At 39.1% G+C, this 23317-nt stretch overlaps 1 protein-coding gene across 2 annotated transcripts in view; it reads left to right on the top strand.

Annotated features, from left to right (window-relative positions):
* Positions 1–5677: 5677 nt before the first annotated feature.
* Positions 5678–23317, top strand: part of BLNK (B cell linker) — a 43819-nt gene continuing 26179 nt past the window's right edge. For both annotated transcript variants that reach the window (XM_042863067.1, XM_042863066.1), the window contains exons 1-2: positions 5678–5899; positions 22823–22888. In XM_042863067.1, coding sequence (XP_042719001.1) covers positions 5853–5899; positions 22823–22888 — 113 coding nt within the window. In that variant the 5' untranslated portion in view covers positions 5678–5852. The remainder of the gene's footprint in view (positions 5900–22822; positions 22889–23317) is intronic.

Genomic DNA, 23317 nt, shown 5'->3' with positions numbered 1-23317 from the left:
GTCCACGTTTACATTCACATTACACTGTTTCAGTGATTGGCTCTTTAACGCTGCATATTTAATCCATCTGAAGAATTCTTTCCTACAAAGAGCAGTTACCATCTTGACTTCCGTGTATCTTTGAGAATACTGTTTGGCACAATCTTCTTTATTAATGTTGGAGACAAGATTTTACTAATTGAGAAGGGGTTAAGAGATGGGTTTTCAAACAAGACTGAGAGAAAAAGTGAGTCTCAAATGGCCATGTTACAAATAAAATTGAAACTCAGTTATCAAACTGGTTTCTTACTTCAAATTGGGTTTCTCAGCTATTTAATATACACTGAAAGCACTAGACTGTATCTGCGAGCATTAATATAATTTGTAAAAAATATTGTCCTCTTGAAATAGTCATGCATATCTTTTTGAGATTCTCTGATGCATCACTGTCTTCTTAAAGCATTAAAAACAAACAAGAAGATTTTCTTCAAATTTATATCTAAAATCAATCTATTTGCAGTTATTTTTATTCACATTCCAATTGCTATTTTTTATGCTACATGCAACAGTTTACAGTACTCAGCTTGTTCTTTTAACAATGTGAAATCATAGATGTACAGAAATGGCAGCTTACAGCTAAAGGCTTTTATCTATATACTGGCTTGGATTTCTTGTGCTATCTCTGCAGCCTGATTGCCCACCTGTCCTGCGTGCCACAGCTCCTGCAGGGGACACATTCCTAGGGTTTCTCATCACACAGACAAAGCTATGGGTAGATGCTGTTGCATCACTGAGCTTCATCCCATTATGTGCAGGCAGGATGTGGCTTCAGTGGTGGACCAATGTCAGGAACTCAAACAGGCTCCTGGGTTCCCTTGGATAAACATAGTCATAATCTGTAATCTGCACAAAGACAATGATTAGAATGGTCTCCCTAAAAAGATGTTATCATCAAAATTTGAAAGTTTAAAAGGAAGAAATGTACAGCTAATATTTTATATACTGTTTATTAATATATCAGCAGCTTCAGCAGGAATCCCTGAGAAAACCAAAGTCATCATAAAAATCATATACTGGAGGGAATTGAACTAGACAGCATTAACTTCAGTGGAAATCAGAAAAAGCAGCCATCAAAGGAATCAGTCAGAAACCTCCAGCCAAGAAAACTATCAGCATTGTCAGTGATAACAATCACACTCTGGCTTTTGCCTAATGGTTTCCCCGTAATTATTAGCTATGGATGAATGTATTTGTTCTGATCTAAGAACACCACTTCCCAAAGACTTGAATGCTTCAGACAAGTCTTTCGATCTCTTGTCTCTGCTATAGGAGTCTTCTGTCTACTCAGGGAAGCAAATTCAAGCCATAGATAATTTTAACAATCACAGAATCATAGACTACCCCAGGTAAGAAAGGGCCCAAAAGAATCAAACTGGTTTCAGCTCCTAGCTCCACACAGGACCACCCAAAATTCAAACCTTGCATCTAAGAGCATTGTCCAAGTGAATCTTGAGCTCCAGCAGCTCAGGACTATGTCCATTTCCCTGGGGAGGCTATTCCAGTGGCCGACTGCTCACTTGGTGAAAAACATCCTAATTTCCAGCCTGGCCCTTGCCTGACACAGCTCCATGCCATTCCCTTCCTCTCACTTGGCAGAGAGCAGAGCTCAGTGCTGCCCCTCCACTCTCCGTGAGGAGCTGTAGGTCACTGTGGGACCTCCCCTCAGCCTCTCCTGCTCCGGGCTGAACAAACCAAGGGGACTCAGCTGCTCCTCATACACCTTGCCCTCCAGACCCTTCACCATCTTTGTAGCCCTCCTTTGGATGCTATCTAACAGTGCTATGTCTGTTTTATTGTGGTGCCTAAAACTGTACACACCACTGGAGGTACTCAAATACAATAGGGCACATAAAGCTGGAGCCCAATGTAAACAGGAAATATCAGACCATTTACAAATTTTGACCAAATGAAGATATAGTACTCATAGTTCCAAAGTCCATTGCACCAACTCTGCATTTGACTATATTTCATTATCTCATGGGTCTTAAAAAGAAAGCAGAGCATTCCACCAGTGAGGCAGCATGTACAAGGAATGAGCAGGGGGAAACAAACAGCAGAAAATAGCACAAAAACTGTAAAAGATAAAGAAGTTGGTCTTTGAAATCTTCTCATTTTAGAGCATAAGAGGAGAAGTACACAGTCATATTGTGAGAGGATGAAAGAGACAAACCCAGACTAAGCCACAACATTTGCAGTGATGAGGAAATGATGTTGCAACAGGCAGTAGCATTTAGATAATCTGCCCCAGCATTAGGAAGGTTTTCCCCAAAGTTTCAATGGCATTTTGAGCATCAAAAATAAAAAATTATGCATGTTCTCTGAGCCATCTCACCGTGGGAATATACTAGCAAATCTTACATTACCTGTGTTGAGAAATGGAGCTAAGAATTCACCCTATACATTTGCAGTCACAGACAGGAAAATGAAGATACTTCTAACTACCTAACCACAAAAAAATGGCAGATCCATGTGAATGCAGGTTCTTAAAATATTAAAACACCATTGAGCTGAAGAGCCTGAGGTGGCTGTGCCACCCTACTGTCCCCATTGGCCCCATATATGCCAAGAAGCATGGAAGTGGCACAGGCATCCCCCAAAACAAATTGCCCTCTGCCACAACCAGCAATCATGGCTGGTGAGGAGAGTTTCATGTTAACCACCATTATGGCCAAGATGCCACTCACGCGGTAAAAGAAATTCCAGTTCCTCTTTGGCATTCTCCAAATGAGCATTTTGGCTCAGAGAGGTACAGTTGCTGGGGTTACAATTACAAAAATAGCATGACTTCAGGCCTTGCAGGTTCCTGGAGCCAAGGTGAGACTGATCCTTCCTGCCTGTTTCAAGGTGACAAGCAACCTTGAAGGAGGGAAGAGCTGTCCTGTCCCCGTGGTCTGCAGAGAAGATTGGTTCTGTAAGGACTATATAGAAACCTTCACAACCAAAAAAAAAAAGCACAGTCAGTCCCAGTATGAGCCAGAAGTCTGGACTTTGAAACCGTCAGCTGAGCAAAAAAAAGAAGCCTATGGCTGTTTGGAGGAGCTTGGGTGTGTTCTTTATTTAGGATTTTTCTCCAGTGGTTGTCATATCTTGTTCCACCCTGTGAATCCTTCCAGCACTGGGGAAGATGGCCAGGTAGGCTGATCAGGAGGCAGACCAGAAATTTTCTAGTTTCCTAGTGAGGTTACAGAGTTTAAATCCAAAGGTTTTTGACACATACATATATATAAATTGGGGAAGATGAGGAATTTCACTGTAGCTAGAAAGGCTTCCTTTGACATTTAGGGGTGGGCGACTTCCTTCTCTTAGTTTCAGGACTTAACTTGCACGTAGCTCTTGCTTAGTTTCCCAGGAAAAGCATATTCCAAGATTGCCAGGAGAAACTGCTTTCTCTCAGTTGCCATGGGTTTGAAATAACTATGTGGTAACATATGTGCTTTCTCAGGAGAAAGAGGGTAATTTATTCTTTGTCTATGTTCTGCATGAGCAAAGAGGCAGCCTGGACCACATGGCCTGGTACTACAGGCTTCTGCTAAATGTAGGGCAGGAACCTTCTACCCAAGAATGCGTCAGTACATCTTGGTGGGAGTGGATATAAAAGGAAATAAGATGTGCCCTGAGTGAGTTATTCAGAGGGACATGCCCTAGGAGACTAGTAGGAAATAATAACTAGTTATCTGTTTTGTTTTTTATTGCTGTTAGGCTTTGCTGTGAGCTCTTTGCAGATATCAAAGTGAAGCAGGGCTGTGTGTTGGGCCAGGTGGGCATGAAATACACAAGCCAGCTGAGGTACTGACCCTTGGACAGGCCTCATGACAGATGCCACAAAATCTCATGAATAAAAATTGTGCAACAGGGACTTCCTCGGGAGTAACTTCTTGGCAGCAGTACCATTTTGAACAGCCACACACCCTCCTTCCCCTGCCCTGTGCTGCATCGTGGCAAATATCTGTGCACTGAACCATATCAAAGCACAGAATGCAGCTAAAACCACTCTTTTTGTTACATTTTGCTAGATGATTTGCAGAGGACATCTTCCCTGCTCCATTTCACTGTGCAACTACACAGACGCTTGTGCCAGCAGAAGATAGGGATGAGAGATAAGGGATGAGGGTTGCCCTGGGAGTAATGCTGGCAAGACAGAAAGGAAATCACTGAGCACTGTAGAGCATTAAAACTAAACCCATGAACTGATGAGTCATAGAAGACTCATAGAAAACGTAGTCAGGAAGAGATGAGGTGAAACCAGTGAACTGAGTGACTGAATGGCAGCGATCCATCAGAAGAAGGACTCCAGTTTGGGATCTCTGTGATAGTCAATTGCTTCATAGGGCCTGCTGAGCAAGCTCATATTTCCATACATGTTTAGATATAGCAGGAAGATTACATAAGCAAAAAGTAATGTGACACTGCAACTGATTTACATCTATTTTTTCACATTGCCAGAGCGCAACCTTGATTTCCAAAACAACATTTAGAGAGTAAAAAGATATCCAGTAAAAGCATCCAGTTTGTAACCAGACATAATGTGGGGTGGAATTCCACAGACGTGTAATAAACAATGTTCAATACTATTATATTACTACTGAAAGCCTATTGAATTTATAAGATACCCCAAAGAGTAATTTGTTCATTAAGGGCCTAGAGAAGTACCATATGCAAATTTCCAGAGAAACTGTGTTGAGGGCTCGAAGAACAAAGACATCAGCTATGCCAAGATCTAAACAGTACTGCTAGAAAAGACTTACAGCTCACGGCAACAGTCATAGTCACCTGCGCCAACCAGGAAAGCACATTTTGTCACTATATCATTCACAAGAAAAAAAAATCAGTTCAATCTAGAGAGGAGAGGAAACACATCCAAGTGAACATCTGGCTCAAGTGTAAGGAGAATCTCCCCAAGAAATACCTCCCAGTGTCACCAAAACATACTGTAGTAACCAGAATATATTAAGGTATTTCAGTGTACATTTAAGAAATACCAAGAATCATAGATAAACGGATAAATAAATAAGTAGGTTTCCTAAGCCTAGACCAGCCTGAGCTTTTAAACAGCCATAGAGAGGCCAAAGATATGGAAAGAAATGACTGGCAACAGTACATAAAGTACAGAATTCAAGAAGTCCATTCATCACAACTTCAGAACAAAGCCTGAACATGACTGCCTGCTTACAATGACTCTCAAAAATAAATCAGCTGCCTATAACATCACCTTTAAAGAGGAAAAATTCTCTGAACCAAATCCAGACTAAATCCAGGCTGAGGTATACCAGAGCCTTTAACCACAGATGACCTGCTTACATTTCGGGTGGGAATGGCTTCACTCTGTGCTGCTGGAAGGATCAGGTTTTAATTTAGAATGAGAGAGAAGAAAAATCTCTATTTTCCTGCCAGCGATATCCAAAAGGATGGGAGCCACACAGTGATCTCTAGTTTCGTTGCAACACCTTACGGAAGGGACAGGTCCCCACAGCAGCAAGCAGGGTGCATCTCCACTGGGAAGGGCAGTGAGGAGCAGAGGGAAACCAGGTCCCCGCAGCCCCAGTCCCCGCGCCGGCTGGCCCATCTCCGGAGGAATTCCCACCTGTGCGAGCCGCAAGCCGGGCGGGGGCGGGCCGGGAGGGGCCGGGCCAGGCGCCCCAGCACCGGGTCCGTCCTCTGTGTGCGCCTGCGGCTGGGGCAGGGAGAGGCTTCAATGCCCGAAAGCGGCCGCAGTTCGGCCCTGCGTAGGCTCTGCGGGTAGGGAAGTTCTCGCTGTGCTTATTGCGGGACACCGGGAGGAGCGTGGCCAGTGCCCTGAGGGAGCAGTACGGAGCATGGACAAGCTGAACAAGCTCGCTGTGCCGGCCGGGGAAAAATTCAGGTAGGGGTCGGTCTCGGCTCGCTCCCCTCCGAGTGCGGAGGGGCGGTGCGGGGGATCGTGCGGGCACGGGGCGCGGGTTGCCGCGGCCGTCGGGGCTCTGGCGGAGGTCCCGAAGCGGCCCGGGGCGCTGACGACTGCCAGGTGGTATGGGGAAGTGTGGGGGGTAAATACGGCTCCGCGGCGGTTGGTCGGCCGCAGGTTTCAGAGCAACGACGCGTGGTGTCTGCTCCGTCTGTAAGGAGCAAGGAAACGTTTTAAAAGTTTCTGTTTTCAGCGCTTTAAAAAAAATAGTTTGTGACTCATTAAGGTGTAGGAACCCGATGGGAATTAGGAAAGTTGGATTCATTGCTTAATGGTTTAGTAAGTGTTGTGTGAATTTGACTCTGACAGCTGAGTTCTGTGATGTTTCCTGGTCTTCGAAAGATCTGATAGAATAGGAGGAACTGAAAAACAGGGAAACATCCCAAATGAAGAAGGATGACTTTAAATACAGGATTTGAGAGGGGAAAAAATGCAGAAGCCAATCGTTACTGGAGTATTTTTAGTGTGTTTGCTTTGATGTGTTGGTGGAGCTGGTACATCAAGGCTCTTTCATCGTGACTGTTTTCCCGTGTAGTTAAAGAAGTCCTGTTTCAGATTAAGGTCACAGGATTTTTTTTCTTTTTTTCCAAAGGAAGAAATACTAAAAAATCTGTTTGTTTGTTTTCTGAAAACAATTCCTATTTAAACACTGAATATTATTTCATAAACCATTTGCAAGTGTCTCTCCTGGAATACTTCATGCAAGCTCAAATATTCCCTTGTAAAGCTACACTTGATGCATTTCTTGCTATGTACCCTCTCCATACTATTGAAATATTGGGCACCGTACTTGTAGAGCCAGGCATACTGAGGAAACAAGAGAGTTACCTTTCTCAATGTTCACAATTTATCACTGATCTAAAATGGTCTAAATGGTGCCAGGGCCCAATACTGGTCTCGTTTAGGTATCTCAAAATAATGAGCCATGTGATGGAAAACCTGATGCCATCAAGACAGTTACTGGTATCTAAAGAAATTGAACACCCACTTTCCTCTGTGATAAAACCTTAGGCAGGCTGTATCTTCTGCAACTTTTGCACAAACTTAAAATAAGATTAACAATAGAGTTGCTCCCAAGTACATGGGGGAGGTCCTACATATGAAGGTTACAACAATTCAATTTCCTGGTATGCTAATTTGAAAGCCTTAAACCAGAAGGGTACCACTGTGTCCCTTTGGTATCATCTCCCAGGCCAATGTTTTTGTCCTGACTAAAATTTAAAGCTGTAAAATAAGCAAGACAAGGAGGTAGCTCTGCTTTCCTGTATTTTAAGTATTTAAGGCTATTTTTCTATGCTCCTTATGGACAATCAACTGTACTTGTCCAAGGAGCACCAAGTTTCTCCAGCCTGTCAATGTTCTCACTGCACACAGCAGAACTGCATGTGTGCTTTAGTTTGAGCATGTTTAAGAGTGTGTCTCTCATTAGGGAAAGACCTGGATATATGGTTACATGACCTTACTACAACATGATGATTTTAATAACTAATGGCAGAAATTTCCTTGAGTACTTATTTGTAGTACAAGTGTAGATGTGTGAATAGAGAAAGAGAGTGGCGTAACACGCCATTGCTTCCTACTGCAAAGCAGCCAAATGCCCCTGCACTACGTGACTTGCAGTTAGCTTCCTATTACAGCCTCCTACCTGCACAGAAGAGGCATAGTGGCTCAGAGTTTGCACTAGATATTACACAAATGAAAGAGTTATGCTAAAAGTCAGCCTTCCCCCACATGCCAAGAAGCAATCATGGAGAACCATTCCTACAAAGCATAGTTTCAATTGATGTAATTATAGTCCACATCTTTTTCTAAGGACAGCTTTCTTAAAATTTCTACTTTGTAGAAGCAAAAACTGAAGCACTGCTGCTGATGAGTCAGTGCCTGAGCTTTTGATGTTTTTTAAGTGTAGACCTGAAAAGCTAGATGTTCTGCTGCTTTGATAATCTCATCTGCTCTCCATGGGTATATCTGATCCTAACAGACAAGGCCTTTTGTTGAATTAGCAAGTATTGTATCAGATCTGAATTCTTAACATACTCAACTCGTGTATCGCAACACCAAAAGTTCTTATGCATCTCTAACTATCGTGTTGTGGTATGAGTGTTGTTTGCATTTGCAGTTAAGTCACTCAATTAACTTAAATATCAGTTGGACAGGAATGCTGGAACTTGATGGAATTCCAATATTATTTTAATATAGTGTTTGTTGTAAGAGACACACGGTACTGTACAAGTATTCCCTCATAGTACACTGTATTCTAATGTTTCCAAATAGTCAGACTTGAAGTCTTAGGGCTTGGTTGTTTATCATGAGACAAATTTATGTGGTGCATACAAAGACTTTGTGACTTTGAATGGCTTTCTACTGTGTGGAGTGAAATACACAAGCAATAGCTGTGCTGACGTGGCAGGCTTTAGTGTGCCTTGATTTCAGAAAATAATTTTATGTTTCAGACAAAGCTATACATAAGATACAACTGAGGATGGTAGCTGGCAAAAGTAACATGAAGTTAGCAGTTCAAAGAGTATAGCACTGAACTTGTACTCCTTTGTGGTTCAGGTTCCTTAGACAAGGTACCTCTAATTCCTCCTCTTTAAATGATTCCTAGCTGCTACATGCCACTGCTATAACATCTCTTCAGAACTGCTGCATTTTTTTATTATGACCACAAACCTTAATAATGCCCCTTTGCTCTCAACTGCCTTCATTTTCAAAGTTATTTTCAAAGGCATCATTACCATTCCCACTGCAGTGACAGACAAACCATGGCATGAACTGGAAGTGTACCACATGCTTTCACTTGCCCAAGGTTGTACAGCCAACATGGTCTCAATTGCAAACAGAAGATTACTTTTCCAAGAGTACAGTTTCATTTCAGATTCAGACTTCAGATGACTTCATGAACTTGCAGTGGATTTCTCCCTCTACAAAGCCCCCCAAAATCACTATTTGAAACCGTAACTGACAAATGATTCCCCAAACCCCATTCCCCTGTCAGGCTGGACATACATCAATTTATCTGTAGTTCAAACGCAATCCTTTTGTTTCAACAGCTCCTACTAAATAGAGAGTTTAAATCCTAATTCTATCAAAATCAAGAGGGGTTTCCTTAAGGCCCAAATGCTTACTTCAAATTTGAAGGGGTTTATGGTCTTCACTAATTTTCTGCTGATATGGGTAGCTTCACTCTAACTTTTTGGTCTTTCCTTTTCTAGGACATTTATTGGTGCAGTTTGCTCTTGAAAGCATATAGTCAGAAAATAAACTCATTTGGGGGTGAAATGATATGAAATCTTAAACTGATACTTTCTATGTATAGCATACTTTATTATGGGGAGTATCTCCTTTTTGAGAAAATAAATTGGAGGTATCAGAATATTAGTTATGCACTGTTAGAAAATATTTTTATTACATTGGTTCTACTAATTAATCCTTGTTCATAGTGAAAAGGAGGAATTAGAAAGTTCATCTTTTTTCTTGAAGTCAAATTTTACAGTTTATTTCAGAATAAAAGCTCATCAAGCAAATAAACTGCAGTTTCAAGGCAAGTTATGGGATTCTCCCATGATAGAACTGGGCACCTGAGTCCATACCCAGCTCTAATATCTTTTACCCCTTTTAGTTATATAGCCTCCAGAGGAAAGCCTATGCAATCGTACTCTGCATAGCACTCCAAGGACCACATCAGAAGAACTGTCCTGTGCTAAGAGGTTTCCAGACTGACCCCTCCTACTCATAGCTGTTTCTTCTCAAGTCACAATCCCTCACTTCTCTCCTACATGTTCTGTCTTTTTTAGTACAAGCCCCAGCTGCCTTTAGCCTCAGGCACTCAGCCAGAAATGACCTTGAAACCTCCAGCTGCACTTGTTACCTCCAGCAGCCCTTTGTCTCAGCTCCCATTTTCTCCTAATAGTTTTCTACTGTGGGTTAACTGTCACACACAGCAGCAGTTCTTGTGGTGCACGTATGTTTTGGCTTAACTGAATGTGAAGTCACAGTGATGGCTGTAGCAGCCCCTGAAGTTGAAATTTCCCAGAATGGAGAAAAAGGAGGACACATTTACTCTGCTGATGAGTGCCAATAAGAGTTCTTTCTATGGGTTTACTAGACCCAGTTTGCCATTGAAAACACAGAGTTGTAATTAAACAAGGAAGCTATGTAATCTCTATTTCCTGTCGCTTTCAGTTAAACAGTTCATGAATCTGTCTCACCTCTGGACTTTGGAATGGAACTAGATATGAAATGCGCACTTCCCCAGATGCCTCTGTAAAATTCCTTTCTTTCAGCTCCAGTGTGACCTCCCCAGCCAAATGCTCTTGCTGTTTCTTTCTCTCTGCCTTTGCTTCAGCCCTCACTCCATATTTATTGTCCTTACTTCTTAATTTCTTTCTGTACAAGCATTTCATAAGAAAAATTTCTTGAAAGCTTTGGCCTTTTTTTCTTCATCACTGTCAGTCTTTCTGACTGTCGTTTTGCATGGACCAGTCTTTGTCAGTCTGCCAAACTACTGGCTTTGAAACCCAAACCAACAGGTAGTGCATTATTTTTATCCAGAACATCCTGCCTATGAAGCTATTCATAGAAGACTGAGTGTGATTGTGGTCTACATATGTTTTAAAAGATAATATAGAATTACAGTAAAAAGTAATACTGAAACCATACAGAAGACTCCTTGTTTAATGCAGGCAGTAATGCAGCAGTAGAATCTAGGTTTGCACTAAGCCTGTTTATGAGATTGGCTGTGCTGATTACCTTTAGTACCATTCTACTATGCTGGCAAAATCGCTGGCCTAGCTTATCCTAGAACTGCCTCACATGTATACAGGTCCAAATAAAATTAGTTCTTCTAGGGACATTTTAGTTCTATCAAAACAACTGTCAACAGTAGCAGAATTTGCTAAAACAACAGTAAGACTCAGATCACATCATCTGTGGCCTCTGACTAAGAGTTATTTGGTAAAAGGTAGTCATGAAGATTGGATCTAAATATTTGCTGTTCCTTATTTCAGAAAATGCATGGCCAATTGCCAGCAGAGTAATAAAAAAATTAATTTTCTAAGTCATGGAAAAAAACTAAAATTTTTAAGTAAATTTTACATAATCTTTTTCATCATTAGTTTAAAACTATACCCCATGTAGCTGTGTAGAGGTGTGGATATTAAATCACAATGTGACATTGCATGTACCCAGTTGATATGTTGATATGATGATGTTTTGTGTTATAGAACCTTTCTAAACTTACATACTGCTCACTACATTAGAATGTGATAGTTGCTTATCTTTTGGAAGAATAATATCACAATCAAAAACTCACCCCCCCCAAAAAAATCCACACTGTTAAGGCTTGAATCAGCATATGGAAAACAGCATCATCAAAATGGGGGAAAAGCATCCCCACGTTGTTCGAAATTACTGGAAGTACTTCTTTATTTGAAAATAAGTATTGTTTTTAGTGGCTCTCCTTTTTTTTTCTCCTTGGACGATTCCTCTTTGATCTATTCTGCTATCAGTGTTATCAAATAGTTTTTGGAAGTAAAGCTTTTGTAAGTAAGTAGCTGAAAAGTTAATCAAGAGTAATGGAGTCAAGTTTTAGCTCTGCTTGGTGAACTTAATTTTGGAAGAAAACATTTAACCTGATCAAAAGTTCCAATTAACTATATTCAAGATTATAATGGACCATAAAAGGTATAACTGAAACATTTTTAAACATTGTAAGAATTCCAGTGCTTTTGTGCTTTGCTTAAAGGATGAGTATATTCTGGAGTTCCACTATTGCAGGCAGTACCAACCTTTGCACTAAACTTAAAGGGGGGAAAACATAAGGTTTCAATTACTCGTGGAACTGTAACTGAAAAAAAGATGACGCTTGGAGTTCAGATCATCTTACGTCAGCACGATGTAATATTAACTGCAGTGATATTTTTGACACCTAAAAAATTTGAATGTTTCCTATCAGTGTGTTGTATCAGTGTGATTCAGGATTATAGTGTAGCAGGTTACTCTGTGTGGAAAGTTTGTGACCCACTCTATTACATGTATTTCATAGAAATGCTTCAAAACTACTTATTTCATAGGTAAGAATTTGACTACAAGAATCAAAAGTCACTTCTAGCTATCTTCTGCAGATGATTTATAGGTCCCTGATAGTTAGAAAAGTATGTATGTTCTTGCTACATCATTTTTTTCTTACACACATCTTACACATTTCTTAAAATGATCATTGCATTAGTGGACTGGTTTTGGTGTTGTATAACAACTTTTGCAGTCTAAATACAAGAAAGTACATTACAGTATGATAGATAAACAAACCTCTTCATCATCTCCTTTCTAAAGCAAACATCAGCAGATAAGAATTGGAGAACTGATGGAAAACAATGGCTGAAATTCATAGTAGTTTCTTATTTAGCTCTAGGAACCATCTTAAAATTTTGGTAGAATGCAAAAGGATCATGCACACAATGTAAATTTGCTTTGTAGTAGCCATATTAAACAACTGAAGGGCAAACGAAGGCCAGAAATTGTGATAGTATCTTTATTCCTAATCTGTTAGTACATATATTTTTTTGACAAGTTCATTTTCCAATTATAAGTGAAGATGTGCTATGCTAGTTTATGATCTCAACAGAAACTATATGCTCCGCAGTAAATACTTGAGGAAGAATTAAAATAATGCCTTCTAGATCAATAATAGAAAAGCGTGAATGTGCCTTCATGACATTTAATGCAGGGGAACTGGGCAAAGTGCCCATGAATACAAGTAGGCAGACTAGATGGCTACATGATTCCTTTGTCCCAAAATACAGACACTAGCAAATGTGCAAGAAGTGCAGATGCAGCTAAGTGCCATTGAAAGTGCAGTTATGCAGCCAATCGAATGTAGTCAGACTAACAGGTCCTTTTCTTCCACCTTCTTAATCCCTTGCTTACCCTGGGACTCATCACTCTCATACTGGCACTGGGATACCCAAAGCCATATGATGAGCTGAATCTGATCCTGCTGATACCTAGCTTGGCAAAAGCAAAAAACAATTTAGTGTCTGAGGCCAAAATGAGAGGAGAAGGTCTCTTTCAAATGGTAAGATAGTAAGATAGCGGGTATAACTATAGAGACCAGAATGCCTCTCAGAAATTCTAATAAAATGTGGTCACTTGCATAAAAATAAAATAGATAGATCCATGTGTAACTAATGCACCTGGTGCAGTCATAACTTCCGTTAGTTCCATACCTGTGCCACCCATATCTGTGGATATAATTCTGTTGCTGGAGGAGGAACACTCATCCCGGGTACAGAAGGGTTGATGTTCAGCAGATGTGTCCAAATGTATCTATTTCCCCACACCTTTCTTCTGATCCTAAACAGCTGGCTAAATCACTTTGGCTAAAGTGAATTCCAATATTAAAGGCATTCAGTTTAAAAATTTATGATCATCTAACATTGCAGGCACAAAAAAAGTCTGATTTATCCTATAAAAAAAATTACATGACTTGACCAAAAGTACACAGAGGAAATCGGTTGCCACACTTCAGTTGCTAAGAAGTAAGTGAAAGACTGGAAGTCCAAAAAATGTTATGCTTTAGAGAAGAACAATGGAATTCCAGTCTCTTTCCAGCTCAAGCAGTTCTGGAGAGGAAACTGCTTGAGAGGGGACAAATCTTAGAGAACAGTAAAAAGTACAAGGCCACAATGAACAATTCAGAAACCATGCTGAAAGTCCAGCTACAGGCTTTTTCTTCATGCTGAGCAAGCATGAATACAATCAGTCTCAGTATAAGCAAGCATGAATGCAATCAGTCTCAGTATACATCTACCCAGCCTAACTAGCACTTATTTACTTAAAAGCTACTCTTGGAACAAGACTTGGTGATTTACAAATGCAGGGGAGCACTAAGATATCTGGGCATATTTTGACATTAGTATAGGTTAACAGGACACAGTTTAATCCCATATGTAGAAAATCTGCTCTGTTTTGTTTGGTTGTCAGAGCACTATTTGGTAGAGCAAATGCAGTCCTTTATGCTTATAAATGCACTCTACTTTAAGAAGAGTTAAGAGGCTGTTTAGAAAAGCTTCCCTTTCCTCAAGTGCACACCAAGTGCCTTGCCTTCAAACTATTGAGACCATAAAGTTTCCAGTCCATAGGAAAGGCATGTTTTATTCTTTTGCAATCTCTGTACTTTCCAGATTAAAATCAGTAAATTAGAAAATGTATTTCGTTATGATGCTGATGAAGACTGCACTCAGGTTATGAAGTCAATTTATTCACGTCAGTGCTTATGTGCCCATGTTAGCAAGACGTCTAAAAAAAATTTAAGTACATAACTAATATTATGAAAGTGGAATTAATGTACAGTCCATGCATACTCAGAACAACATTCAGCCTTGATCTGGAAGGAGGAAGCAGCTCTTCCAAAGTCAGTGCCATTGAAAGGGCTTCCATTGTTTTTGCCCTGTAGATAAATCTGCATATGCCTATAGAGAATCAGGGCTCCTTGTCCATGTCCCAGCAAGGTCTTTTCATTTTGAAGAATTCTCTGTCACCTCAAATTAGTTATGCTGTTTAATTTCATGTTAGCACTAATTGTGTCAAATGTATTATCACAGAATCACCAAGGTTGGAAAAGACCTTCAGAATCATCCTGTCCAGCCATCCACCTTCCACCAGTATCTCCTCATTAAACTATGTCTCTTAGTACAATATGTAAACATTTCTAGTATGCCTCCAGGGACAGTGACCCCATCACCTCTCTAGGCAGCTTGTTCCAATGTCTGACCACTCTCTGACTGGAGAAGAAATTTTTCCTAATATTCAGCCTGAACCTCCCTGGTGCAACTTGAGGCTATTCCTTCTAGTCCTATTGTTGGTTACACAGGAGGAGAGACTGACCTCCGCTTCACCACAACCTCCCTTCAGGTAGTTGTAGAGAGTAATAACGTCTCCCCTGAGACTCCTCTTCTCCAGACTGTACAATCCCAGTTTCCTCAGCTGCTCCTCAGAAGACTTGTGCTCCAGACCCCCTTAATATGCCTTTACATGCTTTGAATTTTTATTTATCCTGTGTTGGTAGTTACTACTGAAAGAGAGATAGACAGCTTCTTTGTGAAGATTACCTAGAGGGCATGTGAAGATGAAAAGTGTAATCAATATTTAGCCTTCCTGTACCTCTGTGTGTACTGTGTAAACACACACCTGCTCTAATTACTGTTTTTGCCTTTAGTCAAAATAGTGGATAACTGAAAAGTGAGCAGAATAGGATGTTCAGATGTTTTGTCAAGTGGCTTTTTTAAAAAACTGAAGTATTTTTTGTCATTTCCTCATGTGCAATTTATGAACACAGTAGCAGACAATTGTAGTTTGTGCTTCCTCTCAGATAGATGTCTGTAATTGACCTCTTGCTATAAGCAAGTCTCTCTCAAATTGTCCTTGTAGCTTTGAGATAGCATTAGAGATAAAGATCAAAGTGCCTTCTCTTGATAGCTTGCTGTTGCAGGTTGCCTCCTCTGCCATCATGAAAGGCATTGCAGGGGGTGGGCAATGACAGATGCAGATATGAGGCAATAACACACTGTCCCAGACCAGCAGCAACTGGAGCAGCCTTGTGGTGCCTCATACAGCTATGGCTGTATGCACTGTACACACATCACAGCCATAGAAAACACCAGCTGCTGCCTATCCAGCTGCTGCCAATCTGCATTTCTTTGCAAGGAAATTGAACTCTCACTGGTCTAGGTGGCATGTGACATTGTGGTGTGTGCATGAGAAACCTGGAGGAGGCCTAAAGAACAGAATTAGATGATTTCTGTAGTTGGGAATTTTCTTTTGCTTTCTACTGAATAACTAAAAGGAAAGTGAAAGGGAAGAACCACTTTGTGTAATTAATTGAGTTGGTTTAGATGCATAAAATTTGAAAGTAATAAAAAAACTGCATCTTATGAAGCTCTTCACCAAGCTCACTGAAGTCTGTGTTCTTCCACAAAGAGCAGTAGTAATGTGTTGATGGAAGCTTCTGTATTTAGTTTGGGAAGACAGTCCAAGAGAAGAGCTTCAAGCTTACCAAGATCTCAAGAGATGTTTCTACAAATTTCCCACTATGTAAGCAAGTTTTCCCCCAAGTAAACAGGATTCTTTCCCTTTATCCAGCAACACTGTCTTTCTTAATTTTATCAGCTGCATACCTATTTATAAAAACTAAAAGGTAATAGAAAAATAAAATAAAGATCAGATGAGGAGACCACAGTGGAATAAATGAGCTTCAGGGAGCAGCAAAGGTGGGGGCTGGGCATTCTGTTTTTTATCTAGCTTCTCACTTTTTTTTTTTTTTTTTTTTTTTAAGTAACAAGAGTAACTGTAGTTGTTTCCAATTTTTTATTCTTTCACTTTTTGCTTTTCTTCTTGTAATAACTTAGCTTTTATTCTCCAAATTCCATTATACTTTTCCATGTTTTGTTGTTGCTTTTTTTTTTTTTTTTAATGGATCTTTGCTTTAAAGCTTTGTAGCTTAAGCAGGTAGGATTCTTTTGGGAGTGTTATCTTGTTGTGGTGTTTTTTGTTTTTTTTTTTTAATTTAGGTCTAAGACTGCACTTACTAAATCCTGTTCATTTAAGTTCCCAATGCTAAGTATTTGAGTTTGCTGGGGAAAGAAATAACTACTTTGTTTTACTTGATCTGTTAAGCTGCATTTCTCAAGGCAGATGAGATGAACACCCAAAGTGAACTTTTCTTACCTGAAATGACTGGAGGTAGTAACTATCTTCAGAAAATTAGACTTTCTAGACACAGAACAACAGAGTGGCCTGCCAGTGAGAAATAGCTCAATCCAAAATATCAAAATCCAAAGGGTAATAAGAACTTAACCCAGCCACTTAACTGTCTGATTTACAGTGCGACTTCTCAATCAATTAATATTCTGAAACCAGTTCAACTTTATCAGTTAAAAATCTAACTGAAGTTAGGAGAAGAAGAGAGAATATGCAGGTCAATTAACATTTGAATGTATTGATATTGCTTAAAGCTTTCTTTATATAGCCTCTATCCGAACACATCCATTCACAGTGCTGCCCTTTCTTTAACTAAAGTAATTTCTCCCGGAGTGCAGATAAGGATTTTTCAAGAGGCACAACAGATAAGTCAGACAATCCTGTAAGTGCTAGAAGTCTAAAAAGGGGTAATTCTCACCCTCCAGGTAACAAAAGTGTGCATGGTTGTTATATTGAAGACTTCCTGTGAGCCATTTAAAACTTGTTTTTGTTTTTCTTCTGCTCTCTACTGATGCTGCAATCAGCCCTGTTTGCAAAAACATCAACCATACCACACCCAATAGCAAGTTCACACATTTGTGCTTGCAGGCAGATGTTTGCCTGCTCACTGCCCCCATCCAGGGCTCCACATAGTGTATTCTTGCAGTACAGCAATGTCATTTGCCACTGGCCTTCCCTTGCCATGTGACAGAGCCAGCAGCACAGATAAAATGCTGACACTCAGAGTCTGTGCTGGAGATCCAGTGTAATGGATTCACAGCCTACAAAGAGGGGGAGCTTACTGCTCCTCACACATCAGGGCCCTCTCTGCTCCTAGCAGCACGTGGTGGCCATGGTCACCCCCAGGGCCACACTCTTTCCTCAGGCTTTTGAAATCTTCGTGGCTTTAATTTTTCCTGACAGCACATCATGGCAAGGTTTCCCCTTGTGAGCTCCTTGAAGCCCAACTTGTACCTCCAAGGTACAAGGGTGACACAAATCTTGCTTAGAATTACTAAAACCTGGTGCACAAACAAGGGGTTTCCTAGGCTGGATATTAGGAAAGGCTTATCTGAAAGAGTGGTTGGGTACTGGAACCAGGCTGCCCATGGAGATGGTGGAGTGACTGGAGGTATTCAAGAAACATGTAGATATGGTATGTAGGGAAATGGTTTAGTGGGCAATGTTGGTATTTGGATGGTGGTTGGATGGTCTTAGAAGTTTTTTCCAACCTTGGTGATTCTATGATTCTAAAGATAAGTTCCCAGAAGGTGTAGATTATTCCTAGTCTTTCTAAATATGTATATTTGCAGATGCATGAAGACACTTAAAATGCGAATACAATTTCTCAAAAATTACTCATTAGAGAGGACTGTCTGAAAATAAGATACTCCTAAGGTCTGTGGGCTCTGTAGCTTGTTGCATATCTGAGTCAAAAGTTCATTGCATGTTTTATTCTTCAGATCATTTATATCTTCTTTCATATTATTTTAAATTTAGAAAGCTTTTATGGTATGGCTAACACAAAAGAACATCAAAAGCTTCCATCTGATTTCCAAGTAGGTGGATGTGTCACAGGCTGGGCCTATCCACTACCTTTCACTTCATTCCTCATATTCTGAGCTGTGACCAGATCAAAGAGAGGGTGGTTTTGTTCCATTTTGCTTTTATCTCAAGGCAGCTCTGCCAGTCGTTAAGTGCAGCTAGGTACTTTGTGACAAGGCAAGTCCTCTTTTCAGGTTACATTGTATTGGCAATGATAAACCATTTTGGCTTCCTTTATATGTGTGTCACAGGTAGTAACCTTTTTTCAGTACATTAGATAATCCTTAATTGCAAATAAAAATAAAAATAAATAAAATAAAAAGCAACACAGGGCTGTAAAAGCATCCCCTTTGGAAAGGTTTACTCCTAAACTTAAAAAGGGAATGCCCTTCTTTCTCCTCTCAGACATACTTTCTAGTAAACTATAATCTTATCTCCAAGATGGATTAATGTACAGTAAAATAATCTTTTTTTCTCAGTACTTTAGTTGCTTTAGGTAGATAAAATAAAGCCTTGTAGCAGTAGCCTTGTAGTAGTTTGATATGTTTTAATATGTAGGGAGTTCAGAAATAAGAAACCTGGGCTCAATCTCCCATGGGCTTTCATTTAAATCTTATACTAATCAGTGACTATACTAATCCTTACTAGGATATGGAAATTTCTCTATGTCAAAAGTGTAGAGCAAGAATAAAGTAATATGTTGGTGAAATTCTCTGAAGCCAGAAAGCCAAAGGAGAGCATGAAGACATTGTGAACAGACCCAGACTAGAGTAACTTCTCTTCAGCAAGTAATACTTCAGTTATATTCACAGAGTCCCAAACAAAATTCCCTTTCCAGAACAAATAGCTAACCATTTATTGGGAAATGTTGTCTGCTAACTACCTGATAAATACATGTTGTTTCACTTTACACTTTGCTATCAATTACAAGCACTTCTTGTTAGGCTCCAACAAAGAGGATGAAAGATCTCTACCTTCAGCATCCTAACAGTCAAAGTCATTCCAGAACTATTTAGAGTCTCTCAGATTTTAGTTTCTTTATCTAGTAACTAGAATAGTTGGAATTCTAGTTGTCAGGGAGTTATTACCTGGAACAGGCCCAACCTGTGGGCTTGACTGCCCACTGTTATGAAACTGTAAAATACAAATGTCAGTGAAGAAAAAACAGCTTACAGCTGAAAGATTTATTGAATAGTCTTATTTGTTGTTCCCTCCAATATTCCTAATACATTTTCCAGAAACAAAGTTTTTAGATGCACTTAGAGCCAAGACTCTTTAACTTCTCATTTGCATGCCAACAATAACCAGCAGAAGTTTGAAAACCTGTTTTATGTGAGACTGAGTTCCTGATCAAAGGGTTCCATCTAACCCTAATTGAATTGAATCTCAGAATATCTATTGCTGAAAAGTATTCTCAGAGTTTAACAGACACAGAATACAGCTTTATCTGCAAGCCTAATTTTGCATAAGAAGGTATCAGCCAAAGTTGATTGAAGAGTTGGTGACTGTAGTTAAGAAATAATTCTTAAGCTTTGACCTCTTAAATATCTTAACTGCTGTGCAAGATAAAACTAGCATTGTTTATCTTAATTTTTAATATTAGCTGACTGAGGTTCTTAAATGTTTCTAGTACCTGTTAATCCAGGAGAACAACTGGAGAATAAGCAGTAGTTGTTAACAAGGTCCTGACTCAGAAGTACTGTGAATTATGTTATAGCTCTGTATTTGAAGCAAACAAAGGCTTGTCTACATTAGGCCATGGTGGACTGCATGTCCTAGATACTCCGAAGGCTGTCCTGTCCAATTCCTCCTTCAAGGAACCTCTTGAGCTATTTTTCCTAGGTAAAGTATTTGAGAGACAGACAAAAAGTGTAAGAGCCAATCAGAAGTATAGATCCATGCAAAATACTCAGTGTATAGATGACTTTCCATACTTTGTTTTCTTCATTGTTCTGGAATGACTTTCAGGCCCCTAAGATCAGGAGATTCCAACTTTGCGACCTGATTGTCATCTTTTCTACTGTCCTTCTAAAATCACCAGTCAAGACAGATTGTTGGAAAACTTACAATCTGTAAGTTCATATCAGCTTCCATATCAAGAAAACTCAGCTTTTGTTCATTAACTGAACTGGTTTTTGCAATTTGTTCAACTTAATGATTCAAATGGTGTCCCACTTGAACTGAAGATAATCCATATGTGATGACTTACTACACTCATCACTGTAACAGTACATTGGTTACCTGCTTGTGTTCACAGGCTCAGTTTGAATCAAGCTGTCCAGAGCAACAAACTAAGTGTTGCAGCAACTCATTTGAGAGCTATGCAACTTTAAGAAATGAGGAAATAACAAGTATGTATTAGATATCCCCTAATTTATCACAATTTTTACTTACAAAATTAAACGGCTTCAGGAATTTGAATAAGCAAATCTAGATAAGCTTTTGTTTCAGTTCAGCTACATGGGAAAACACCTTTTCTCCTTTTTTTGTTCTTTTCAGAATAATGCCATAACTTTATTTTCATAAAGTTATGAATGTCAGAGATTAACAATAAGCAACATTCAGATTTAAATCTACAGAATGGGCCAAACCAAAAATCTATCTCTATCAAGCCATACATACCAGAAGAAAAACAACAGATTCTTGCATGCATTTCTCCTGAAGGACTGCCAAGACTGTTCAAAAAGGACACAAACACCTGCAAGCAACTATTCTTCCCAAACTAGAACTAAACCATTTAAATATCCTCTCATTCTTTTCATTCCTCATTACTTTTCATTTATAGGCGCTGCCAGGTGCCAGCTGGGGCACAAAACAGAAACAGTCAACTGTAGAAGATGGTTATTTGTGATATTTCAAGCATGACCAGAAACTGAATTTATTAGGGAGGAAAGGGAAAAACAAATGACAGAAAAAAGCAGAGGACCTGAGATCTTCAGTCAACATTTGCAGATTTAATGATTTCATTATATCACCCAGGTTTCCTCATAGATGTAGTGCCTTATTGCATTAAATTGCTTTAAGTATTTTTGCTGGGCACTGTTTTTCAACATCTATAAACAATTTAATATTATTTTTAATATCAGTACTTAGTATTATATCTTTTTGCTGTAAATTAATAGTGTGAGCTTTGAAGTAAAATTACACATGTTAGTAAATTACTTTTCAGTTCTCATTTTTTTTTATTAGTTGAGAATCTAAAAGAAGTAGGTTGAATTGCTCTTCAAGGAAAGTCATGCAAATATTTAGGTTCTAGGAATACCCTTTGTGTATCAGAGCCATGACATTATCTTTTAAATCCAATTTTCTTTGAAAAAGTTATTTTAATATTTAAGAGCTCCAATTGCCAAAGACAGAGATGGAATGTAGCTTTTCTTCTTTTTATTTTTAACCAAAGCTTGACTTGTTACTCAACCTTCTGCATATTATGGTTTCAAGTTTAAAGAAAGCTTTAAATAATGGCAAGAAAACTTTGTTTTTATTTGTCTTTGTAAGCAAAGACTCCAACATTTGTCTGGTAGTCTAACTTTCTATCAAAGATGAGATAGGCAAGACGATGAGATTGGCATAGACAATTCATGATGAAAAGAGTAGAAAGCAAAATTTTTAAAAGTCCTTTTTGCTTCTTTATTGGCTGAGATGAAACTTTCATCTTGGCTGCAATGCAGGATACCTTAATTTAGGTAACAAGACGAACATAAACTGTATGAAGAAACTGAAAAAAAAAACAATCAATAGGAGCTTTTTAAAGATGCTCAGCCTTCTATTAGGTTTGACTATAAAAATCAGGCTTTGCGATAAATTGTATCAGTGCTCCTTGAAATTGCCTTCATTTCAGTAACGTTTTTCCCTAAATGAAAAGGGTAAGAGGCATTAGAAACTGATACCTGCTGAATAAAAAACAAAAATGGGATATTAACTTTAAATTGACCTGATTACAAATTTTCAATGAGGTCAGTGCAGCTGATGAGTAAAAACTACATTTGATTCCAGATATCAGTTCATGTAAGTACTGGAGTACTGAGGTCACGAGCTTTCACAGCTGAGAGTTGGAGCTACTCCAATGGCTTTTCAGATTCTGAGGCTGAATTTGAATTCTGAATTTGTTGTGTTCCCTTCCTCCCCCCATTACATATTCAGCATTGTATTAGGTAAATTAGGTAAATGTCCATTGATAAAAATGACTCTTTTAAATGGGAAAATGTTCCCCGTATTGCTGTGGAATATTGTAAAGTCAGCTCTGAACAGTGAGCTAATATTGAAATGTTCTAACCTATCAGTTTAGCCAATTGTGTCCTTTCTTGATGCATTTGCTTAGACTGATGATTTAAACCACGCTGAACTGTATAAAGGAGAAGGATAACACATCATGACAAAAAGCTCAGTTAAAAAGGAAGGAAACCTTCATACACAAACAATTTTAGCAACTGAACTACTTACTGTGTATACATAAAGCATTTTTGATGCATGAAAAATTATTGCTTACATTTCCTGTATTTTTCTTGATTTGTATTATTCAACTACATGGTAATCTTAATGCTGGTTTTTAACATTTTACAGGAAGCTTCAAAAGATGGTACACGATATCAAGAAAAATGAAAGTGGGATAATAAACAAATTCAAAAAGTAAGTTTGAAATGTTACTCCTAGTTTTCTCTGTTTGCAAAAGTCAGATTAATGTGCTATAACATTGTACTAGTGGTGATGGGACCATATTATGCTAGAAGGATGTATTTCAGTGTATGTAAAGAAATTCATTCCATACTGTGACATGCAGTATGTCATCATTATTAAAAGCTTCCCACAGTAACTGTAGAACTGGCCTCCAAAGGAAGGTTGTGTTGTAGCACTGAAAAACAGTATTTAGATAAAACGCATTTTTGTTGTCTGTGTTTTGAGAATTATTGTAGCTTTTCCTTAGGCCACTGTTTAAGTTACCTGCTGCAGTTAAGCTTTAATTGGAGTTCTGCCTTGAACCAACTGATCAGGCATCATAGAATTCCCATAAAAATATTATGTTCTCCTGTATATCAGTCACCTGGAACAACAATCACC

Source organism: Lagopus leucura, unplaced genomic scaffold (assembly GCF_019238085.1).
Source record: "Lagopus leucura isolate 7727_CA_CO unplaced genomic scaffold, USGS_WTPT01 Super-Scaffold_739, whole genome shotgun sequence".
NCBI classification, from domain to species: Eukaryota; Metazoa; Chordata; class Aves; order Galliformes; family Phasianidae; genus Lagopus; species Lagopus leucura.
The sequence above is the reverse complement of the archived record's forward strand: the minus strand, read 5'-3'. Positions and strand labels throughout refer to the sequence as shown.